Genomic DNA, 22,882 nt, shown 5'->3' on the forward strand with positions numbered 1-22,882 from the left:
AAAGAGTTTTACATAGTGACACACACCTGGAGTCCTATCTACTTGGATAGCTGAAGTAGAAGGATCACCTGAGCCCATGACTGGAGACCAGCAAGGCAATTCAGTGAGATCTCATCTCAATAGCAAGAAGAAAAAAATCACCTAATGCAAGAATCAAGATAGTTAACTATTAGGCTGAAGAAGGACAAATAAATTGGGGACAAAATAGCAATGATGACACCACCCAGAATCCAATTTAGAAACCATACCCAGCTCTCAGTTATTTGAGGCATGGGATGTGCCCTTTCTGTTTGTACACAACCAGCGCTGTGCATTCACCATCCAAATCCAGAACCCTGTCAAGCCTTCACATAGAGGACCTTGTCATTGCCATTTTGGTGCTACCCTCTGGACTTGGGTATAAGTCAGAAAGAAGCAAGAATCATAAGCCCCTAGGATTCAATTCCATTTTTAATCAATTAACACTGATTAGAAAGAACTCTTGGGGTTGTTTACAAAAAAGAATGGACTTCAAAGTAGACCTTCAGGGGTACTCTAAATAAAATCTAAGAGCCAAATGCAGTGGTACATGCCTATAATCGCAGCTACTCAGAAGGCTGAAGTATGAGAACTGCAAAGTTTGAGACCAGCCTGGGCAACTTAGCAAGATCCTATCTCAAAATAAAATAAAAGGATTGGGAAAAAAGGAAAGGGGAAATACTGTCCATATTATACTGTATGCATGCATGAATATGTAACAATGAAACCCATCGTTAAGTATAATTATAATGCACTATTTAAAAATGGAAAAATGGAAAATAAAAACAAAAAATTTTTAAAGGTAAGGGGGAGTTGGGAATGTGGCTCAGAGGTAAAGGACCACCACAGGGTTTATCTCTAGTACTACACACACACACACACACACACACACACACACACACACAATTCTCCAAGGAACTCCCCTTAGAATCAATTTATCCTTTAAAGATGGAAGACTGAGTTGCTTAATGCACCATATAATGGATGCATATATTTCACATCTCAGCACTCTGAGTCAATCTCTGTGAATTCTCAAGGTAGCAAACAGAAGACTTTATGAACACTGTATTTTTTTTCTCTTAATTGTTTTATTTGGTGATGTTGGGGATTGAACCCAGGGCCTCATGCGTGCTAGGAAAGCACTCTATTGATGAGCTGCATTCCCAACCCTTATCACTTTTGCGGCACTCTTTCTAAAATATCTTCTGTGTCCTTAAATATAAGCTAAACTTTTTTTTTTTTTTTCTGGATAGCTTAAATATAGATGTCCCAGTAACTATAACTCTACACAGAGGGTTGCTTGTCCTAACACTAACGTCCCAAATCTCACTGTTTCTAGTTCTTATATCCACTTTCTATAATTATGCTAAGATCAACTGTCAATTCTTGAATGTGTTATTAAGAATACCCTAATTAGGCCTTTTCACCTTCCTGTTCACATTCAATTGATATAAACAAAATATAATCATTAACAAAAGGCCTAATACCAGTGCCACTGTGAAAGGTAAATTTTCTACACTGGTGTTTTAAAATCCAGTATCTAGATTATTACAAAGCTATCATTTACAGTGTTTGTTTCCCAAATATCTACTTATAAAAAACACTTGACCTAGGTATAGCACTAAGGTAAATAAACAATAGAAATGATGATCTTATCTACAGGCAATCTTGTCTCCAAATACACAAAAACTTGCATAAATTTTTGGAATGTTACTTTAATGTGTAAATGCTTACGACATACCCAATGCTGCACCTAGAGCTAGGGACCCTAAATTCCCCCCAAACCCAAATCATATAAATTTCTCAATTGCAAATATTATCTGAATGAACACATTTCCTAATGTCTAAAAATTTTAGCATGTGCCCTGTATGGTGGCACACGACTGTAATCCCAGCAGCTCAGGAGGTTAAGGCAGGAGGATCACAAGTTCAAAACCAGCCTCAGGAACTTATTGAGGCCCTAAGCAACTCAGTGAGACCTTGTCTCTAAATAAAATACAAAATAGGGCTGGGAATGCAGCTCAGTGGTCAAGTGCCCCTGAGTTCAATCCCTGGTACCCCACCCCCCAAAAAATTGTAGAATGTGCCAGGTGTTTTACATACAACTCCTTCTATGTTTTAATCCTCACAAGGACCATGATGCATTTTTTAAATGACTTCATTTTTTAAATGACTTCTCTCTGAGAGAAGAAGTCACAGTGGTAAGAAGAGGAGCAGAGATGTCCAGGTTGGTCCACCACCAAACATTTTGCCCTCTCTGCTTTATGCTTTTTGATTTAGAGAAAGAAATGAATATTTGCAATTCATGCAAAAATGAAAGAGAAGAACAACCTTACAGAGTAGCAGTGAAAAAAGAGTCATTTTGGAAACATACCATGAAAAAATGCTGGGAGAGTCCTGGTTCCAGTAACTTATGTAACTTATTAGTGCCTAACAGAAACATTTACAATGCCCCTGCAAAGAATTCTGCAAGTAATAATGGTAAAGAACAACTTTTTTATTTATACCAAAGTTGTTTTCTTTTAATTCTAAATTTCTGACATAATGTCCTTTGGTTTAATAATATACATTTGGTAAAAATTCTTCATATTTGCAGAACCCATATCCACCACAATTCTCTATCATTCAATACTGAACTTCCACCTTTCAAGGGTGGATTCTATAATGAGAGCTAATGTTCATTGAGTATTTAATATGTACCAGGTCCCTTATTACATCTTTACATATTATATCCCTCAATTCTCATAATTTTTTGAGATACTTTCATTTCACTTGAAATGAGGCTGATACCACTAAGGATTTTTTTTAATCAATTTAAATTTAAACTTAAATAATTGCATAGCGCTACTCCACACAGTCTTCAAGTCTCCTCTGTTCCAGCGCCCTGGGCATTCATAAGGCGTGGCCCCATTGCTTCTGTCCTTGGGTTCCCAGAGTTACCCTGTGAGCTCATAATTCACTCCCCTTTTCTTAGGCGTTGGCGACATTCCATTTCTTAACTAAAAATCAAGACTGAGATTGCTTCCTACCTATTAAAATGGCCTCTCCTCTGTTTGGTAGAAGCAGGATCACAGTGAGGTGTTCTTCTCAACACATTCAGAGAATAACCTTTCAGAGGAAAATCTGAAGCAGAAATTTCTAAGGGGGGCAGGATGAGGGAGGCAACCCTAATGTAAATGTCTTTTCTAAATAAATGAAAACCTTATCAATAAACATTACAAATTGGAATGCACTGTTTTCAAAAGAAATTGATACATATAGCACAAAGGGCTGGCTCTAGTTATTATATTATGCTTAGTCTGTAATGTCTAAAATAAAATTGCACTGACTTGTAAAATTAAAAGATTTCACATAAAACCTGAATTTCTAGAGCTTCTGGGAAAATGCAGAGATCTGGAGACACTGGTTCTGCATTCCCACAGAGCAAACGTATACTCCAGTATGCCACAATCCCCCTTCTTCAGTCTGTGACACAGGCAAAGCATGCCACCTCACTCCTTTACGCTACCTGCCTTGCACCCTATGACCAGTCTGTAACCCCTAGTAATGCTTCACAAAGACTTTTCAGAGGCCTCACAACACCTGAAACTTAAACCCCTACAAACAAGCAATGGCACAAGCCTGTAAATCTGCTACTGGGGGAGCTGAAGCATGAACTCAAGTTCATGGTCAGCCTGGGCAACTTAGTGAGACCCTGTCTTGAAATAAAAATTTAAAAGGGCTGGTGATGTAGCTCAGTGGGAGAGCACCCTTACGTTCAATCCCTAGTACTACACCTACACACACACACACACACACACACACACACACCAAAAAAAAATTTTCATACCCATTATTTCACTTAATTCTTCCCACAATCCTATGAAGAAGGTAACGTTATTCTCCTGATTTATAAATTAGGAAGTCGACCCTCAGAAAAATTTAGAACAAGGGAGAGAAGCATAGTTTTAACTCAGGTCCTATAAATCCTTCTCCAAAGCTCTTTGAACCACAGCATAATGCTTGCCTACGGTCCAAGAACAATTCTTTGCTCTTAACTGTGGGAAAATTATTTACATTATAATGTAAATAAAATATCCTTCAGTTATCTTGCTCAAAATGTCACTGAGAAAATATGGCCAGGCTGATGATGTGATTATTATATGTGTAAAATTAAACCCATCAGTGTCTCCAGTGAGGTGACTCCTCGCCTTTTTCAGTCTTTTAAAGTAACTAGACAGGTTTCTCCCAACCAACAGCACTCTGCCTAGGGGCTCCAGATGCTTCAGACCTGGCCCAGAAACCCTGAAGGCTGAAGGCATTACCACATCACAACACCCGTAACTTAAACCCCTACAAAGAACTTCTACTCCAGATGTTTGGAATGAAAATATTGGAAAAAATACAGTGGCTGACACCTACAAATCATTTGGCAATTTAATATTTGGTGTCTACATGAGAAGAAAATGGAATGAATTCTGGCGAATCTTAAAGACTGTCAAGAATTGGTCAACTTTCTGTTAATTCTATTTGCCAGACTGATGAACTTCAGGGTGGTTCTTGGCCAAATATATTAATTACTGAAGTCCCAGGCCTACATCTATGAACCCAAGAATATCAGGTGCCCAGATATACAAATTTATATTACGACAGTCCCATTCAATCTGGGAACCAATTCCAAACAGCAAAGATAGACCTGCAACACTAGCAAAAAAGGCAGAGTTGGGGATAGGGAGAAGTTATAATCACTTTTCAGGGCACAAAATTCAAATGGGACCCATTTGGAGACAAAACTACTGCAACCTGGAAACCAACATTAGTCCAAAGCATACAGAGTAGTTCCCACAGCTAAAGGCTTCATATGAGATCAATCTATAGGTTCTCTTGGGCTGACAATGGAGTTAGACCCCAATAATCCCATGGTAAATTGAAAATACCACCCATCGAAAATTCATTTAATTCACCTAACCTACTAAATATCTGTCCTACCTTAAATATGCTCAGAACACTTACATTAGCCTACAATCAGGCAGTTGTCTAACACAATGCTTATCTTATTATAAAGTATTTAATATCTCATGCAATTTATTGAATACCTGTGTCCAAAGAAATGGTGGAGCACAGTACTGTAGTGGTTATGTACCTTGTGCTTGTGTGGCTGACTTAGAACTACCTGCATCACAAGAAAGGACTGCACTGCATATCGCTAGCGCAGGAAAAGATCAAAATCCAAAATCCACAGTGTGGTTTCTTCTGAATATAGATCTTTTTGCACCACGATAAAGTCAAAAATTATTAAGTCAAACCACAGTGAGTCAGGGACTATCTTTTTCCCCAGTTTCCAATTTGTTCCATTGTCACTATATTCAGCTAAAAAATATTTAAGCAAAAATAAACTAATGAGGCTGTAACCTCATGCCTGTAACCCAAGCAGCTTGGGATGTTGAGGTAGGAGGACTATGAGTTCAAAACCAGTCTCAGCAACTCAGTAAGACCCTGTCTCTAAATAAAATATTTTAAAAGGGCTGGGGATGTAGCTCAGTGGTTAAGTATCTCTGGGTTCAATACCTGGTATTAAAAAAATTAAAAATTAAAAAATAATGAATAAACAAATAAATATTCCCATTTTGTGACATATTTATGGTCAGATGTAATGCTGAAGGTCAAAGAGTCACCTTCAACCATAAAGTAACCAGAAGGATGAAAGCAACATACTGGAGATGGTAGAGCAGAAAGTTAATAAAAACCACTTATTTCTGGATGTTGTGGTACGTTAGAAAAACCAGTCCTTTTCTTGATTAGATCTAATTGATAAAGGTCCAGTGCAGCCTACAGGTTTTCCTCATTCAAAACCCCCAATATCTGACACTAAATGCACAGCCATTCCTGATATAATTCATAGTCCTAACTATGATTTTATAACACCAATACTGTATTTACGGCCAGTAAAAAAGGGAGTTACAAGAGTATAAAAGGGATTTCTTAGTGATGTCTGTCCTGACTGGTTAGCTGACTTATTAACTTTCCCTTTAAAAATCAGCACAATTTTATGCCATGGAGCCTCCATACTAACTTTCTGCACCTTCTTCCACCAGAGCCTCATAGAGAGGTAGCAAAGTATAGAGCAGGAGAATGGAAGGGCAGTGTAGTCCACTTCTCCACTGTGCTTCTCTGGTCCCATCTGTCTCATCTTTAAAATCAGAGTTAAATACGAGACACATAAAGTCACCTTAACGATTCAATGAAAAAAGGCACATAAAGTGCTTGGCACAGTGCCTGGCACATGGTATACACTCAGAAAAATTTAGCTATTAAGTATTATTAACATACCTGAGGTTTTTTGAGCCTACCCCTTGAGACAGAATATATACTGTGCCCGCAATGCTTGACAGTCTAGTTTCATGTTGTTTTAAAAATTTCAGTTTGTTAAATGTATCACAAAATGCAATTTAATAAGTTCATCCATCCAGGGGAAAAAGCCTTTTATTGAACTATGTGTTTTGATTTGGAGTTTAGGAAATATGATTACCATACAGGGTCTACTCAGGAGCTGTGAAATCTGTCACATAACAATGGTTTTTGCTCAGTATACACTCATAATGAAATACCTACCCTTCCCCACATTATAGTCATTCCAAGAAAACAGCAGACCACACGTCAAATCCACAAATGAAGCAATAGGAGAAAATGGCTACCTGAATATATATCAAGTGCTACACAAGGAGATATCAAGAAAAATAGTAACGAAGGTCAGGAGCAAAGCAAGATTTAGTTTTCATTATTCTGCTGATACCAAAGCAATAACCACATACCAAGCTACAAGAACACAGGCATCTCATGCCCACATAGCCTAGCAGTGTGTACCTACAGGACTGCATCCCTTTTCTGGGGCTTGCCTCACCCCTTTCCTTCTCTCCCCATCCACAGGCTGCAGCAGCGATTGCCATATTCCTGCAACATGACCCCACTTCTGTCCACAGTCACAGAGATGACAGCTGACCTTGGCTGGATCACCAAGTCCCTTCCCAAGGAATTACAGATCTAGGACTGGGAACTCAACATCAATGTCTCCATGCTTATCTAGACTGTAACATGTAATATTTCAAAGCAGCTGGCACTCTTGTTCTACTATGTGGACTAAGAAAGAAAACTGGAAGCCAATGAGACCAAGAATGAACACAGGGGATCCAATGAGCAGCAGGGAGAGGGGACTCCTTGGTTCTCTGTGTTGCTCCGGTTTTGTTTTGTTTTGTTTTGTTTGTACCAAGAATTGAACTCAGAGGTACTCAACCACTGAGTCACATCCCCAGCCCTTTTTGTATTTTATTTAGAGACAGGGTCTCACTGAGTTGCACAGGGTCTCACTAAATTGCTGAGGCTGGCTTTGAACTTAGATCCTTCTGCCTCAGCCTCCCCAGCTGCAGGAATTACAGGCATGTGCCACTATGCCTGGCTCCAGTCTTTATCTCTATTCCTAAGGTTCACATGCATCCATCTGCAAGATACTTGAGACTTATGTTAGGAAATTCAAGAACTGGTTTCTGTATCAAACTAAGAGACTCCATCATTATACAGCATTAGAAGACAAATGGTTTACACAACTCCCTCACTGTGAACTAACACACAATGCAACCTCCAATATATTGCTCCAATTTTGCCAATAGGTTATAAATCCTAAACCAGAAGACTTGAGAGAGGGGGTGATGGAAACACCAGAACAGAAGATAAATAATGAAATACATGAAGCATGTGCTGAGGGAATGCAGCTATCAGCAGACGAAAGGAGACAGGAGAAGGAGGAGGATAGGGGAAAGGAAGAAGAGGAGTGAAGGAAGGGGGAAGGAGGAGATGAGGGGAGATTACTAAAGGATGGACACCAGCAAGCATTACTAATCCCAAGAGTGGTTTTCTAAGTAAAAAGTGTGCAGCTGTTAAAGTAGAAATGCCCACAGAGATCTATACCAGGGCACACTTATGGTTAGGATTAATTAGTCCCCAAGGGAAATGAACTACCAAACAGTAACTTTTTTTAACCTGCAAACCATATTTCCTCTCTTCTACAATTATGTAATTCTCAAATTTAATAATCTCCTAGCTAAATTCCATTTCAAGTAACTAAGTGTTTCTGCCACTTCAATCCCATTCTCTCTGCCAGTTGACTCATCAAGCATTTGTCACCAGCATTAACCTCATATTTTCCCACATATATAAGTATGGACTAGTCAGCAACTAAAGCAACAGAGAGATCAACTTTCTAATTGAAAGTTTTGGAAAAGCAGAAATGAGCAATGCTGAGCACTGAAAATAATGATTAGGGCAGCATCCTCAAAAGGACAAACTTCATATTTATGCAATGTAAAAACTGTTCATTGTTTCAAGTCTTCAAGTACAAATTTAGTTCTTGGTGTGCAAGAAAGGAATTTCTCAGTATTTATTTGGCAATCAGACAACCAAAAGAGCTTAGTCCAAAAATGCAAAAGCTTCAATTATGCTACAGACACTTAGAAAAGTATCTATGACCACTGGAAGCTATTCAGAATACAGTAATCTCAAGAAATCAACATTCTATTCACTTACTGGATCAACAACTTGGGGCATATATAGTTCTTCTGGGTTCAAAACTGACACTGATACTTCTAGAATGCAACTCTTAAAAATTAATAATTAGAAATTATTAAAGAGTGAAGTAGAACATGTTTAAAAAGAAAAGTAACAAAAAATAAAAAATAGGGTGGGAGGGGCTAGCATTAGGTTTAGGGTTAGGTTTAGAGTTAGGCGAAGGAGAGCGGTAAGAATGAAGGAAAGAAGGACTGTGTAGAGGGAAAAGAGGGGTGGGAGGGGTGGGAGGGGTGGGGGGGAGGGGAAAAATAAAATAAACATCATTACCCTATGTAAACGTAAAAAAAATAAAAAATAAAATAAAATAAAAATAAAAAAATAAAAAATAAAAATAGGAAGGGGGAGGACTCCACCCTGGAGAAATAGCATGTACCTGCAGGCACATCCATACATGCTTCAGGAGCCTCAAAGAACATGTGACAGGGCCTCATCCTCTCCCTATGCTACTTTGAACCTTTTCCCACTGATTTCTTCAACCTTTGCCCTATCCTATCCAGTCAAAGCTCAAAGATCTATATTACACATGTCTGATATAACAGAAACTTCCCAAATAGAAGCTCAACAAGAAAAATAAATCAGAAGTTACATTGCAAACAAAATTCCACACCAATTTAATCCATCCTAATAGCATGCTATTTCAATTAACTATTCAAATTAAGCAAAAGTAATCTTCCTAATTTAACTCTACCTTCTGAAAGAATATTTATTCCTCAAGTTGTTTAACAATCTAAACTTTAAAATGCAAAGAGAATTTAATTTATCATTCCAATACAAATTCAAAATTATTCCAAAATTCAAAATATAATGAAATAAATGAACCATTTCCAATTCATTTTCCCCTAAACAAAATCAACCTATAAAATATTAAACAGCTAGTATTTCCCAAAGTTCAGCAATGTCAATAAACACCAAAGTAGATGGCTGAGACTCTAAGAGCAAGGCATGGGATGACTCTAGAAAAAATTAACCCAGACCTATTAAACAAAAAGCAACAAAGTAATTTTAAGTTTTTCTAAAAGTAGAATTTAAATGTATTTAAATATTACATTCACCTACTTTCAAAATGAAGACAAAAAAACACAAAAACATGCATTTTCATTTTCTGTATTTATGATCGGTTAAATAATAACAATCCCTAACAGTCATTAGGACCTTATGATATAGAAAATATGTTCATACATATTATGTTATTTATTAGAAAAGGTGCTGGGGGTGCAGCTCAGTGGCAGAGCATTTGCCTGGCACGCACGGCCCTGGGTTCAATCCCTAGCACTGCAAAAAACTAAAATAAAATTTAAAAATTGTGAGAAATCATTTCCAGACAAGAACCGATGAAGGAAAAGGTCACTAAACAGGTGTGATGCTTCAGTACTCTTTCAGAAGTTCTGATTTATAAGGTAAGAGTGGGGAGAAAAAAGAGGAAAGGGAAAAGGGCACACAAGGACTGATTTAAAGACAAAAGACAAAGAAGAATTAGATGAGACAGTAGTTGAAAAATTAGAAAAACAGAGTTTGGAAGAAAGGGAAGGAACACTAACAGACCAGCTGGGTGCAAATCCTTTATAATGTGGGACTAATGAAAGCTCAGAAAAATCCTCTGAGGCAGGTATTATTTTAACTATCATTTTACAGTTGAGAAGTTTTATTAGAAATAAAATATCTAGCATAAGATCACAGAGCTAATAAGTGGCAGAACTAAATGTCAAACCCAGGATTCCCAGACTCCAGAGCTTGGCCCAAAACAATGACTCCAGAGAAGAAACAGGGAAGAGTAAATGCCAATCATAATTTACCACAACACACCTTCATTTATATATTAACTGGGTACAACATGGGGAACTGTTATAAAATGTGTCTTAATTTTTAATGTATGTGCTTCTTCCCTTCACCTGTACCTAAGCTTTTAGAAACCTTTCTTGAAATCTTTCAATTTCATTTTTCTTCTTCTTCCAAAATGGCAAAAAAAAGAAAACCTCTACCACTTAGTCTGTAAAAGGGGAAACTTCTCAGATCTTAAAGAAGACTCTCTGGGTCTCATGTGCCATTTTCTCACCAGTAGGCATCCTGGGCAGCACAGGCTATCTCTCTCAGGGCCAGACTCAAATGACTTTAGCCTAAGTGGGCAGAGCAGGAGCAAGGGGTCCACAGGAGGAGAGTTCACAGCCTGGCATAGCTACATCTTCCCTTTTGTCAAAAAAGAAAGTGGCAATTTGGGGGCTGGGGATTTAGCTCAGTCGGTAGAGTGCTTGCCTTGTAAGCACAAGGCCCTGGGTTCGATCCCCAGCACCCAAAAAAAATAAAAAGGAAGAAAGTGGCAATTTGGATTTTTATGTGAAATCCATTATTTTAAACCTTGCCTACAAATTCAAAACTAAAAACACCATGAATGCAACAAGGTGTGGGGCGGGCAATAGAAGTTCAGTAGATTAGACAAAGGGGAATAAAGGCAAAGGGGGACAGTTACAGGAAAGACAGTGGAATGAATTTGACATAACCTTCCTATGTAAATATATGAATACACCAGTGAATCTCCACATCATGTACAACCACAAACCTGGGACCCTAATTAGAATAAGATGTACTCCATGTTTGTATAAATATGTCAAAATATACTCTACTGTCACTAAAAAGAACAAATAAAAATTTTAAAAATAAACTAAAAAGAAAAAAATAAAAATAACAATACTGTGTGTGAACCATCCAAAATCCAATCTGAAGTCCACTAGTTGCCTGGTTATACTGCCCAGACATCCAATTAAAGACAGTTTAGTTGGAGCTTTCTCTCTCCCTGAATTTATTTCCCATAGAAGACATGGAAGATAAAGCATTCCTGCCATCCAGGAGTCCGATGGGTACAACTGACACACCATTTCAGGACAAAATAGCAACTGGAGACAGAGAAGCCTGCAAAGGAGAATGTAGCGTCCACCTGCAACACTGGTTTTCCCAGGACAACTTTGGGAAGTGATGATAAAAAGATGTAGGAGTTGCCAGGCCACAGTGACTGATGCCTGGGATCCCAGAGGCTTGGGAGGCTGAGACAGGAGGATGGCAAGTTCAAAGTCAGCCTCTGCAATTTAGTGAGGCGCTAAGCAACTCAGTGAGACCCTGTCTCTAAATAAAATACAAAAAGGGCTGGGGATGTGGCTCACTTGTTAAGTTCCCCTGAGTTCATTCCATGGTACCAAAAAAAAGAAAAAGAAAAAAAAAAAATGAGGAAGTTAACCTTACCCTTGTAAATCTAGATAAGAGAAGAAAAGGTTCAGAACTCTAAAAAAAACAAAAAGTTCAACAGCCCAATCTTTACATATCCAAGGTAACTCAAAACAGCCAAGACTTAACTGGAACCACACCAGAAAAACTTACCTACCTGGAGGTGTGCTGATGACATAAACAAAAAATAAAACAAACTTTTACTGAGCACCATCCATGTTAAGTACCTCCAACTGCTATAGCAAGATTATCTCTTGTAAACCTCCCCACAACCTCAGGAAGAATCACTATTCCCAGCGTGGAAAATAAATCTGTGAAATCATCAAGTTTGGGAAAGAGCCAATGTCTGCAGCCAAATGATTTCTTTCTCATTAACTTGCTGACCATGTCAGAGAGATTCAGGCTATTACTGCAGACACATAATGGCAAACAGTCAAGAATAACTCATTAGCTACAATAATTAAAAGTATAGAACTAGTTTTAAAAGGGGCAAAGAGATTGGTAAAAAACAACAGAGGCCACATTTAGGTCCTATAGATGATGAGATTTTAATTTTGTGATAAAGGCAGTTTCAAAAGTAAATACAAAAAAATAACAAAAATTCAAAAAGAAATGTTCAAATAATCAACAGCAAATTTAGGAAAATCTCCAATTTATGCCATCCAATGAAATGTACTGCAAATAAATTAAAAAGTTATTTTTCATCAAATTATATAATTATGATGAACAGAAAATGAATACTCGATGAATCCCTTGAGGGAAGAAATCTTTTAAAAATTAGGAGTGATGGGAGAAATTTCTATTATTAAGAAGGATAGAGCTAGGCATGGTGGCATACACCTGTAATCTCAGCAATTTGGGAGGCTGAGGCAGGAGGATCACAAGTTCAAAGCTAGCCTCAGCAACTCAGCAAGACCCTGTATCAAAATAATAATAAAAAAAAAGGACTTAAGATGTGGTTCAGTGGATAAGCACCCCTGGATTCAAGACCTGGTTTCCCCCCAAAAAGGATAGAGAACTAAATGTTCTGAATGTAAAAAATAAAAGGCAAACAAAGAAGTGGAAGATCTCTCTCTGGATATAAACAAGCATAAGATCAACTGTCTTGCTTTATGTATAGAATATATGTACAAGAAATTGTTAAGGAGAGCCAGGAGACATCAATGGAGAAATGGACAAAGGATAGAAACAGACGATTCACAAATGGAAAAACAGTATACAAACAAACAGAAAAACATTCAGTAGCCAGACAAAATTTAGAAATTAAACATCAATGAAATGCCATTGTTTTTCAAGCAAGTATGAAGAATTTTATTTTTTTTTAAATATTTTTTTAGTTGTAGATGGACACAATACCTTTATTTTGTTTATTTATTTTTATGTGGTGCTGAGGATCAAAACCAGTGCCTCACACGTTAGGCAAGAGTTCTACCACTGAGCCACAACCGCAGCCTGAAGAATTTTAAAATAATAATATCCATGGCTAACCATGTACGGCAAAACTAATATTCTCATGTGTCATATCACTAGAAATATTTTAAAGGGGCACAAACCCTTTGGAAATTAATATGGCAATCATCTTACAACCTTTCCAAAAGAAATGATTTAAAAATTGGGGGAAAGGGGAGACAACTATATGCTTAACAATGTTCATCATAGCATTTACAAAATTGAAAATGATCTAACTAGTCAATAATACAGGACGGATAAAATTATGACATATCCACTATATTGAAAGTACCTTGAATATAGACTAAACTTCACTCATGATGGGAGATCCAGGGACAAGAACATATAGTCCAAGCATTAAATAAAGATTAGTAAGTACTGAAGGAAAGGAAAAATATACAGCTACTTAAAAGATGTGTAAAAATTAGGTAGCTATTGACACAATTTTTTTTTCTTTTTTTATTTTTACAGACTGCATTTTCATTCATTGTACACAAATGGGGTACATCATTTCGTTTCTATGGTGGTGCACAATGTAGATTCATATCATTCGTGTAATCATACATGTACATAGGGTAATGATTTCTGTCTCATTCCACCATTTTTCATACCCTCCCCCTCATCTCCCTCTCAGTAAAGTTCCTCCATTCTTCTCTCACCCCCCCACCCCCATTATATATCATCATCCACTTATCAGGGAAAACTTTCTGCAACTGGTTTTTTGGGACCGGCTTATTTCACTATGCATGATATTCTCCAATTCCATCCATTTATCTGCAAATGGGAACAAGAATTCAAAAGTATAAATTACGTAAAATCACATTTTGAAAACTGCATTAGAAAAACTTCTAGAGGTAATGTATGAGATTAAGTTATTGTGCTGAGAGGTTTATAAGCAGTTATTCTTCACTGTGGTTATATTATCTTGATTTAAAATGTAAACATACTCCAGAGGGATTATTATGATTTAAAATTTGATTCTTAGAAACTAAAGAAAAGAAAAAAATTAAATAACTAATAGAAAACACGTAACATCTTTAAGTAGCTTCATATTATAGATAAACCTGTCCAGTCAAAAGGAAACGCAGTGCCATACAGAGGTTAGCAATGACATTCATAATTTATATGAGATACATCATTTTTTATCAAGTCCTAATCAGTAATAAATGAACAAATCACAGGAAGCCAAAATGTAGCCAAAAAACTAAGTTTGCTGTATTCCTAGTTTTTTATGAACTCTCTGGCTCTGGGCTGCAAGGGTTTAGAATAGTTAACTCCTGACTTGGATAGAGGCCTCCAGTCATACGGGGTCAATTCTATGACCACAGTGGGAATTTCAAAAGAGCAGAGCAGGCCATGAGTGGGGTAAGGTGGTAGGGTATCAGTTCCCAAGTTGAACTGCATTTCTATCTTATGGAAAACCAAAATTACATAGAGAAATAAGAAGGCACAAACCTTTAACAGTTCCTCTAAAGCACTACATTTCAACCTTTTCTTTTTTTTTTCCCCATTAGTGTGTCATGAAATTAATTGAAAAGGATTTTTTTTGGTACCGGGGGTTGAATCCCGGGGTGCTTAATCACTGAGCCACAGCCACGGTCCTTTATTGTATTTTATTTAGAGGCAGGGTCTCAATAAATTGCTTAGGGCCTCGCTAAGTTGCTGAGGCTGATTTTGAACTTGCCATCCTCCTATCTCTGCCTCCCAAGCTGCTGGGATTACAGGTATGTGCCACTACTACCAACTGAAAAGGGTTTTAACCAGAATTCTAGAAGGGTTACAAAAGAACACAAAGATCAATGTGCATGTCACATGGAAACATTATCACTTCATAAAACTTCTTTCAGTGATACACGAGTGTATGTGTGAAAGTACGTAAGTCTTGGGTAACAGTGCTAAATAGATTTCTTACTGAGATTTGTGGCCAAAAAATTTCCAAAGCATTTTTTTTGAAAACCCACACCCCAATGTGGGGTACAAGTAAACCACCCAGAGCTAAACTGCTCAGTACTTGAAAATAAAGGACTCATCTAGAAGCAGGAATGCAGTGAATCCAGTTCAACTGGGTATAAGGCACCAATACAAAACAAATACTTCTGTAACAATCCAGCAACAAATAACTGCCGCCATCCAAAGACTCCTGGAAGCATCATTTTATGGCTAAGCCAAGAAGGACTGACAGTTTCACACAAGCACTCTGCGTTTTCTCCTCTGCACACTTTCTTCCACTTGAGATATTAGGATGATGTGGTTGCAGAGACTGTATACTCCTGTAGTCACTATGCGCATATACCACTGTGCTATGAAATCCAACTCCCACTTTTGCCAGATGAAGAAACTGAGGCTTAGAGCAATGAAACACCCTAAGAAATTAATGCCAAGGTCACTGCAGAGCAGAGCTGGCTGAGATGAGACTCCTAGTCCCAGTTCTTTTCCAAGAATCTTAAATTAAAGCCACTGGAGAGCACAAAGTAGTATTCCTTGCCAAAGTCAAGTAGATGACTTTTTTCTCTTTTTGTCTTATTGGTTAGTTTCTATACCTCTGAATTAATTTTCACTAATGACTAAACTAAGTGTTAGACCACAAAGCATTCACCCTTAAAAATAAAAAGCTGGGCATGATGATACAGACCTATAATCCCAACTACTCAAGAGGTTGAGGCAGGAGAATTGTAATTTTCAGGCCAGACTGGGCAAACTGTCTTGAAATAAAAAAATAAAAAGGGCTGGGAATGCAGCTCAGGGGTAGAACACCCCTGGGTTCAATCCCCATTATGGGAAAAAATAAATAAAAAAAGTAAGTTAGCTAATGAAACTGCTTGCTGAAATTGCACAAGGGCATTATTTTTTCTGTGCTAGGGAATTTCTATGCTAATTGTAGCACTCTCCTTGGGAGACCTATTCATATAAAAATAGTGTTGCCTCCTGAATTTTTTCTATTCTGCTGCTATAACTGAGAAGAAAAGCTTGTCTGGATGGCCATATTCTTCTCAGGTAAATATATACTGTAAGTAATTTTGTTTAATGGCACATATATCAACAGATCACTACTTATAATAGTCTTAAATCACAATTTACTTATTGATTTCTAAATGCCACAAAATGTTTTAATTTCCCCTAATTATTCTTAATGACATCAAGATGATTCTTAACAACAAACAGAAAAATGTCTCCCACAGACAAATGCAAAATGAAAACAGCCAGGGGAAAATGCTGTGCAAGTAAAAAATCAGATTTCCTTTTTGACTTTTGTTTGCTTGGAAAAGATCACCTCTCTGAAGTCTCTTCCAGGTTACTGGGCATCTCACATCTAAGTCATCTTCCAGGTTACTCACATCTCATCCACTATGTTAGCTCTATGATTTTTACCTATTCTTTTTCAACATCAGTTTTGTAGGGCCTGAGATATAAACTCATCACTATGTCGTAATCTGAGAATTGCTCATTCTAGGAGTGTCAGGGTCAGAATTGCTACTCTGACATTTTTTGTGGTGTTGCAATATTCAAATATGAATATATGCTGAATGAGATCCTGCACAGAATCTTTTTTAATAAGACTTAAGTGAGAAATGCTGAACCATTGGGAGCTTTGGAATCACGCAAGCTATGCCTCCAACACTCAGCCTCCTTAAACAAGTTTTCCCACGATGATCTTTCCTTTAAAAAAGTCAAATCTGTTGCTGACCTTTCAGACACACGAGCAGCCTGTTTCAAGACAGATTCACTGGCATGTCTTGAATTCAGAATACAGTTGGATTTTCAAAAATCATATGGGGTAAGTTCCTTCTTTAGGACCTTGAAACCAGCAATTATTACTGCCAAGTGATGAGTCTCAAATACAGAGTTTAAAATTTATTAATTTTATGTCATTAGAGATTTCACACACTCAAAATTTAGTCTAGATGGGATCTAATTTTGCTGACTTCAGAGACCCCACTTTATCACTCCAAGAAGTCCTCAATTTCACAACTATGCTTACACTGTGGGAAAAGCTTAAGATTTGCATTTCTTAAAAAACTTTATGCAAATCATAAAATACACGATACATAAAATTCTATCAAGAGCTAAACTAATTGAGCCAAGATCTAATTAGAATGAAACTAATAATTGAAGCAGAGAACAATTCCACAATGAAAAGAACTGTGAATGGTAAATGAACCAATACTATCAAGATTTATGAGATGAAATGAAATTTTAACATATCTTTTCAAGAAACAGTCAAGTATGCATGACCACTTAGAATAGTTCAAAAGGCCTTAGAGAAAAATATCCAACTCCTTCCTGTCCCAGCTTAACCCCATCCCAAGGCAAGCTGTTAAACTTCTCTCAAGTTCATCTTAAGTATCTTGGCTGGTAGAAACTCAACCTCCTCAGGCCCATTTCAATTCAGTCATTTCTTGATTCATTAAAGGAACATATATTTCATATCACCTTTGTGCTAGACACTGGGCATCAGATCTTCTTTAATTAAGATGAAAACCTGGGGGCTGGGGCTGTAGCTCCGGGGTAGAGCACTTTCCTAGCAAGTGCTAGGAAATAAATGAATAAAATAAAGATCTATCAACATCTCAAAATATATTTTTTAAAAAAAGATGAAAATCTGAGGAATATAGTCCAGTGGTACAGGACTTATCTAGCATGCATGTGGTCCTGGGTTAAGTTCCACTACACCACCAAAAAACAAACAAACAAAGATGAAAATCTGACCCCTTTTACTCACTGTGGGAGTTCAGAATATTTCCCTTCCCAGTTTTGATCTCATCAACAGTACTTTTTCTCATAGCCTCTACCATACACAAGTGTTTTTATCCAGAAACAGTTCTGCACTCGCACCCAATTATTCTCCTAGAGACAGGAATTTTCCACATTGCTCAAAGTGTAACAATGCTGAGTTAAGTTCCAAACTAACATGGCTCCAGTCTACACAGTCATAATCAAGTCATTCTAACACTTCTCGATATATGGGAGTTTTCTTGACCACTCTACCTAGAATTCTACTCCTTTCCTTTATCCCAGCCTTTTCATATGAACTCCCATTCATCCAGCAAGAACCATCTGGGCAAGAGATTGTTGGTCTTCTCTAACCACCACAAGCAGAGATTTTTTGACAATTCCAGAAGCCAATTCTGTACCTGTCTTCAGCACACTGTGTCAACTCCTGGAGAGGGAACAACTTCCTATAAACATCCAACAGAAACTACCTAATCACTGAAACTCTCTGTATGAATGGTAAGATTGCTGTCTTGTGTGAAGACAAGCACATAAAGAACTTATGAAGATAAATAAAGATAAAGGTCTTTATCAGGGCTGGGTCCCACCTGAAGAAAAGTCCCTCTTGGCTTTATTGAGTCTGCCACTAAAAAGGAAGCACCAGATAAACTGCAAGCATAAGTCTTAACCAAAACAAGGCAAAGATATCTGAGATGAAGTTTTTAAGCAAGGAATGGTAAAATGGCATTTACTCAGAAAAGACAGTCCAAAAGATGCTAGGAAATGAGGAACTCAAAGTACCAAAGTTTAGTGCATCCTTTGGAGAGAGACCATAGTTACAACCAAAGCAGACTCAAGAGAATGGCAGTGAGTTCTGGGAATTGACTCTGTGTTATGGTAGTACCAGAAATCTTTACTTGGGTATCAGAATGTTTTAATAGTTCTTATATGTCCTTAAGTTTCCTCCTTTTTTTTTTTTTGCAGTACTGGGGATTTGAACCCAGGGCCTTATGCTTGCAAGGCAAGCACTCTACCAACTGAGCTATATACCCAACCCAAGTTTCCTCCTTTAATAACAATGAACATCCCAGGTTGTCCTAACTTTGCTAAGGTGAACTTACAGGAAACAGTTTTCATCCATTCTTGGACTTGAAGATTTAAGAATTATTAGCCCAAGATACTGATACTGAGAACTGTTTGAGGGTTAAAATGGTAATCCAAGTGAAATAAAGGTGAGTATAATTTAGAGGACAATAAGCACTGTGGAATCCACTCATTCTCCCCCACCTGAAAATTTTCTTTTCAATACTACCTCTTAGAGGTAGTGACTTTGTTTCATTAAACAATATTATTCTAAAAATTTCCCCACTAATTAGTATTGTGACCATCTTGAAAGACTTTTGTCATTTTCATCATTGTGTATACATGTGACTACAACATAACAGGAACTCAAATGTTTGTTGATGGAATGAATGAAGTAATGCATGGGCTTTCAGAATTTTAAGGCACCTTAAAGTCACCCAGTCTAAGACTTCCCACAAGTGTACATTAATCCACATAAGGCTTTCATAAGTCATCAAAATATTCATTCAATAAATATCAATTAAAGTCTACAACAGCTAAGATGCTGCACTTTCAGAAACGGGGAAAAAACACTAAAAACTACACTGATAAAACAAACATTCATCCAGGAACTCCAAGAGTTTGCCAAGTGTGCGCCACTGTGTGGGCCCTACAGATACTATTGTGAACAAACCCACACAACTCTGTAGAAAATTCACAGAAGGTAAAATAGACATGAAGTATGTACACTATGTTTAAAACAGAAAATGTTAAGTGTTTTCCTAAGGAATCATAGGTCAAAAAGTAAACCAGGGTTTCATACTATCTTATGAGACATTCAGTGTTCCCTATAGGATACTTTTGTAGCTTAACCTTATAAGTTAAGTTTGAAGATGACTAGTTACTAGCTGACATAGTTATGTTCATAGCTTTGTAAGTTTTCATGAATATCAATATTCTAGCTTCTTTAGTATTATATCAAGTGACATTAACAGTGGATTTTGAAAACCAAGAATATAGATCAATTTCTTAATGAAAACCATAACTGAAACTGAGCTCTAAATTACAGTAGTCTTCAGACTACTGAGTGTATAACCTAAAGCAGCAGACTTGTCAATCTGAGTAATAACGGAATATATAAGAACAATACTGGATTTCTGTATGGATCTTATTTATTTAACAGTAACTGATAAAATAATTTCTATTCTTCACAATATAAACTAGGAAAGTAAAAATTAAAATATAACTAGACACCGTGTTTCTTTTATCCTATAATCAAATGAAATTTATTCTTCAGCTTCTTCCACACATATAATTTTAGCTTCTCCAAACACTTTGAAATATACGCCATTAAAGCTATTTCTTTCAAGGCAAATGCAGTGAAACGGGAATCAGAAGTTTCAAAACTTCCTCTTACTTGATTCAATGAACTTACTTAGAACTTTCTTACAGTAGTTAGGAATTGATCAATTTCATCTATAGTGAGAAAGTGACATCAATATATTTTATGGAATGTATTCCATAAAGTACTTCTATGAGAAAGAATTTCCAGGTTCAGAAGCCACTGAATTTCTTCTGTTCATTGCAGACTACTTGCCAATAATGTATGTATATAATGTTTTCCACTGGATATGCATGGGAAGTGAGTCAGCTGCCATTTGTATGGGGCATGATGAAGACTAGGATGTGTAATACATGTATGTGATTATCTTAAGATATGAACATATCTATCAAGCAAACTTTTTAAGGCCACATTATAAACAAAGTGCTGAAATCAATATAAAGACAGTAATGAACACTTCATTGCTTTACCTCTGCAACTGCAGAAGCCACCATGGGAGAAATTTCTCTACATCAGCATAATTTGAACTTGTATTAGGAAAACCTAACTATTGCTTTAAGGTATCAAAAAAAAAAAAAAACTTACCTGTATCTCTACAATGTTACATTTTTAGAATGCTTGAGATATCACCCAAGTAACATTTCCAGATATATTACCATAACTATAATATTCAAGCAGTATTCCTCTGGAAATTGCCTTCCTCAACCTTATTTCTGCATATTAAATGACATTAAGTTGAAGTAAAAACGCAATGCAAGGGAGTCTAATGAAGGCAGAACAACTAGCTCCACTTCTGCAAATTAAGCAAAATTAAGCAAAAAGAAAGGAAGCGAGCAAAGGGCAGAAACTCAAGAAGCTATTTGCAGCAGTGGTCCCCTGCAAGTTCTAGGCGCTTCCCCTTGAACTGGAAGAGATAAGAAGAAGGCAGGCACCACGCAGAAGCCCAAAGTTACTCTCCACAACTTAGAATATTCTCTGAATTCAATGTAAGATATCCGGGAAGTGTGGATTAGGTGGGAATGTCTGGGAGAAAGCAGTGGCATTTGCTTTCTCAGTTTGGGGCCCTACGAACTGTAGCAGAGAATAACCCTCAAATTTTCAGTTTATCTTGTGGAGAAGGCTCGGAGCATCCTCCCCGGGCATACACCTGCAGGACCCGGCGGCTTCTCTCTCTCCCCCACCCGACCCCAGGGCTGCAGAAAGGTCCGGTGTCTGGTGCACCGTTAGCCCAAGGGCCATCCAGGTTCCCCCCGGCTCCACCCGGCCGCGGTAAGGCCAGAGCGCACGACCCTGTTCTGTCTTGGCTTCGAGGAGCCACACAGATGCGGCAGTGTACTGGTGGACACAGGCACAAGGATGCGCATTATAATAAAACTTGGAAAAGCATGTCTACACTAGCGCCGACGTGGAGGCACGCGCGCTCGGGGACCGCCAGCCCGTCCCGCCTTCCTCGCGACCGAGTGGCAGCAGTCCATACCTGTCCTCTGAGACACTGATGACGCCCTCCTCTTTGGGCACGATCACGGCCATATTCACCACCTCTTGAGACCCCTCGACCCGCTGCAGCAGGATCGGCTTGCGGGTCAGCGGCTTGGGCTGGATTTCCGCCGCCATCGGAGGAGGGGGCGCGCCAGGGGCGCCGCCGCCAACTGCGCCTCGGGGCCGGGCTGAGGAAACCTCTCGGGCACGGGCACGGGCTGAGACAGGGACGCTGGCTGGCCGGAGCGGGACGCCGGGGACCGGCAATCATAGCCTGGCCGCCTCTCCTGGGAACGACTCTGCGCTCCCGGATTCGGGCACCAAAACCGCCACCACCCGGGATGCCACCGGGCGCCACCACCAGAAGAGGGGGCGGAGAACCAGGGGGCGGGGCAGAGGGCGGGGCCTGCCGCAGAGGTGGCCGCTGGTGGGCGCGAGGGCGGCTCCACTTCCGGGAGGGTGATGTAGGAGGAGGGGAAAACTGGAAAAGGAGGCGGGGCACTGGTGGCCAATGCGCACGCGTCAGCCCAACAGCCCATTTCCGCCCAGCCCCTCTCCAACTCCAGGAGCCCCGAAGCACGGCTCGGACGCATGCGCTGTTCATTCACCGCGGTCTCCTACCTCCCACACCCAATGTTTAGTCCCCGCCCTCTTAAATCGCCTGAACGCGCGTGTACACAACCCTGGGAACGCGCTTGCCTAAGGCCCCGCCCTCTCCAAATGGCCTGAAAAGAGGGCGGAAGCGGAGCGGGGAGTAACGCGCTTCAGCGGGACCGGAAAAGAAGAGGCTTGAAGGAAGGAAAGAATCCGAGTTAGTTGGGACGTGACTGGGCATGCGCTCGGGTTACCTGGCTCAGCGGTGTTAACAATGAAGCGAGGCTCCAAGCGTGCACCTGGCCCAGGCTCTGAGTGACACCCTGGGACTCCTGGGAGTTGTAGTTTCTTGGAGCCTCCTCTTCCCTGTCCTGGAATGACCTGTCGTCCACTGCTCAGCGATCCCGGCCTGGGGAA

The 22,882-nt window shown here is 38.8% G+C and overlaps 1 protein-coding gene across 1 annotated transcript in view; it reads right to left on the reverse strand.

Annotated features, from left to right (window-relative positions):
- Wdfy2 (WD repeat and FYVE domain containing 2) overlaps positions 1–22,225 on the reverse strand; it is a 157,186-nt gene extending 134,961 nt beyond the window's left edge. Inside the window, exon 1 of the mRNA XM_047552641.1 lies at positions 21,870–22,225. Coding sequence (XP_047408597.1) covers positions 21,870–22,006 — 137 coding nt within the window. The 5' untranslated portion in view covers positions 22,007–22,225. The remainder of the gene's footprint in view (positions 1–21,869) is intronic.
- Between the last annotated feature and the right edge of the window lie 657 nt (positions 22,226–22,882).

This window comes from Sciurus carolinensis, chromosome 5 (assembly GCF_902686445.1).
Source record: "Sciurus carolinensis chromosome 5, mSciCar1.2, whole genome shotgun sequence".
Taxonomy (NCBI): Eukaryota; Metazoa; Chordata; class Mammalia; order Rodentia; family Sciuridae; genus Sciurus; species Sciurus carolinensis.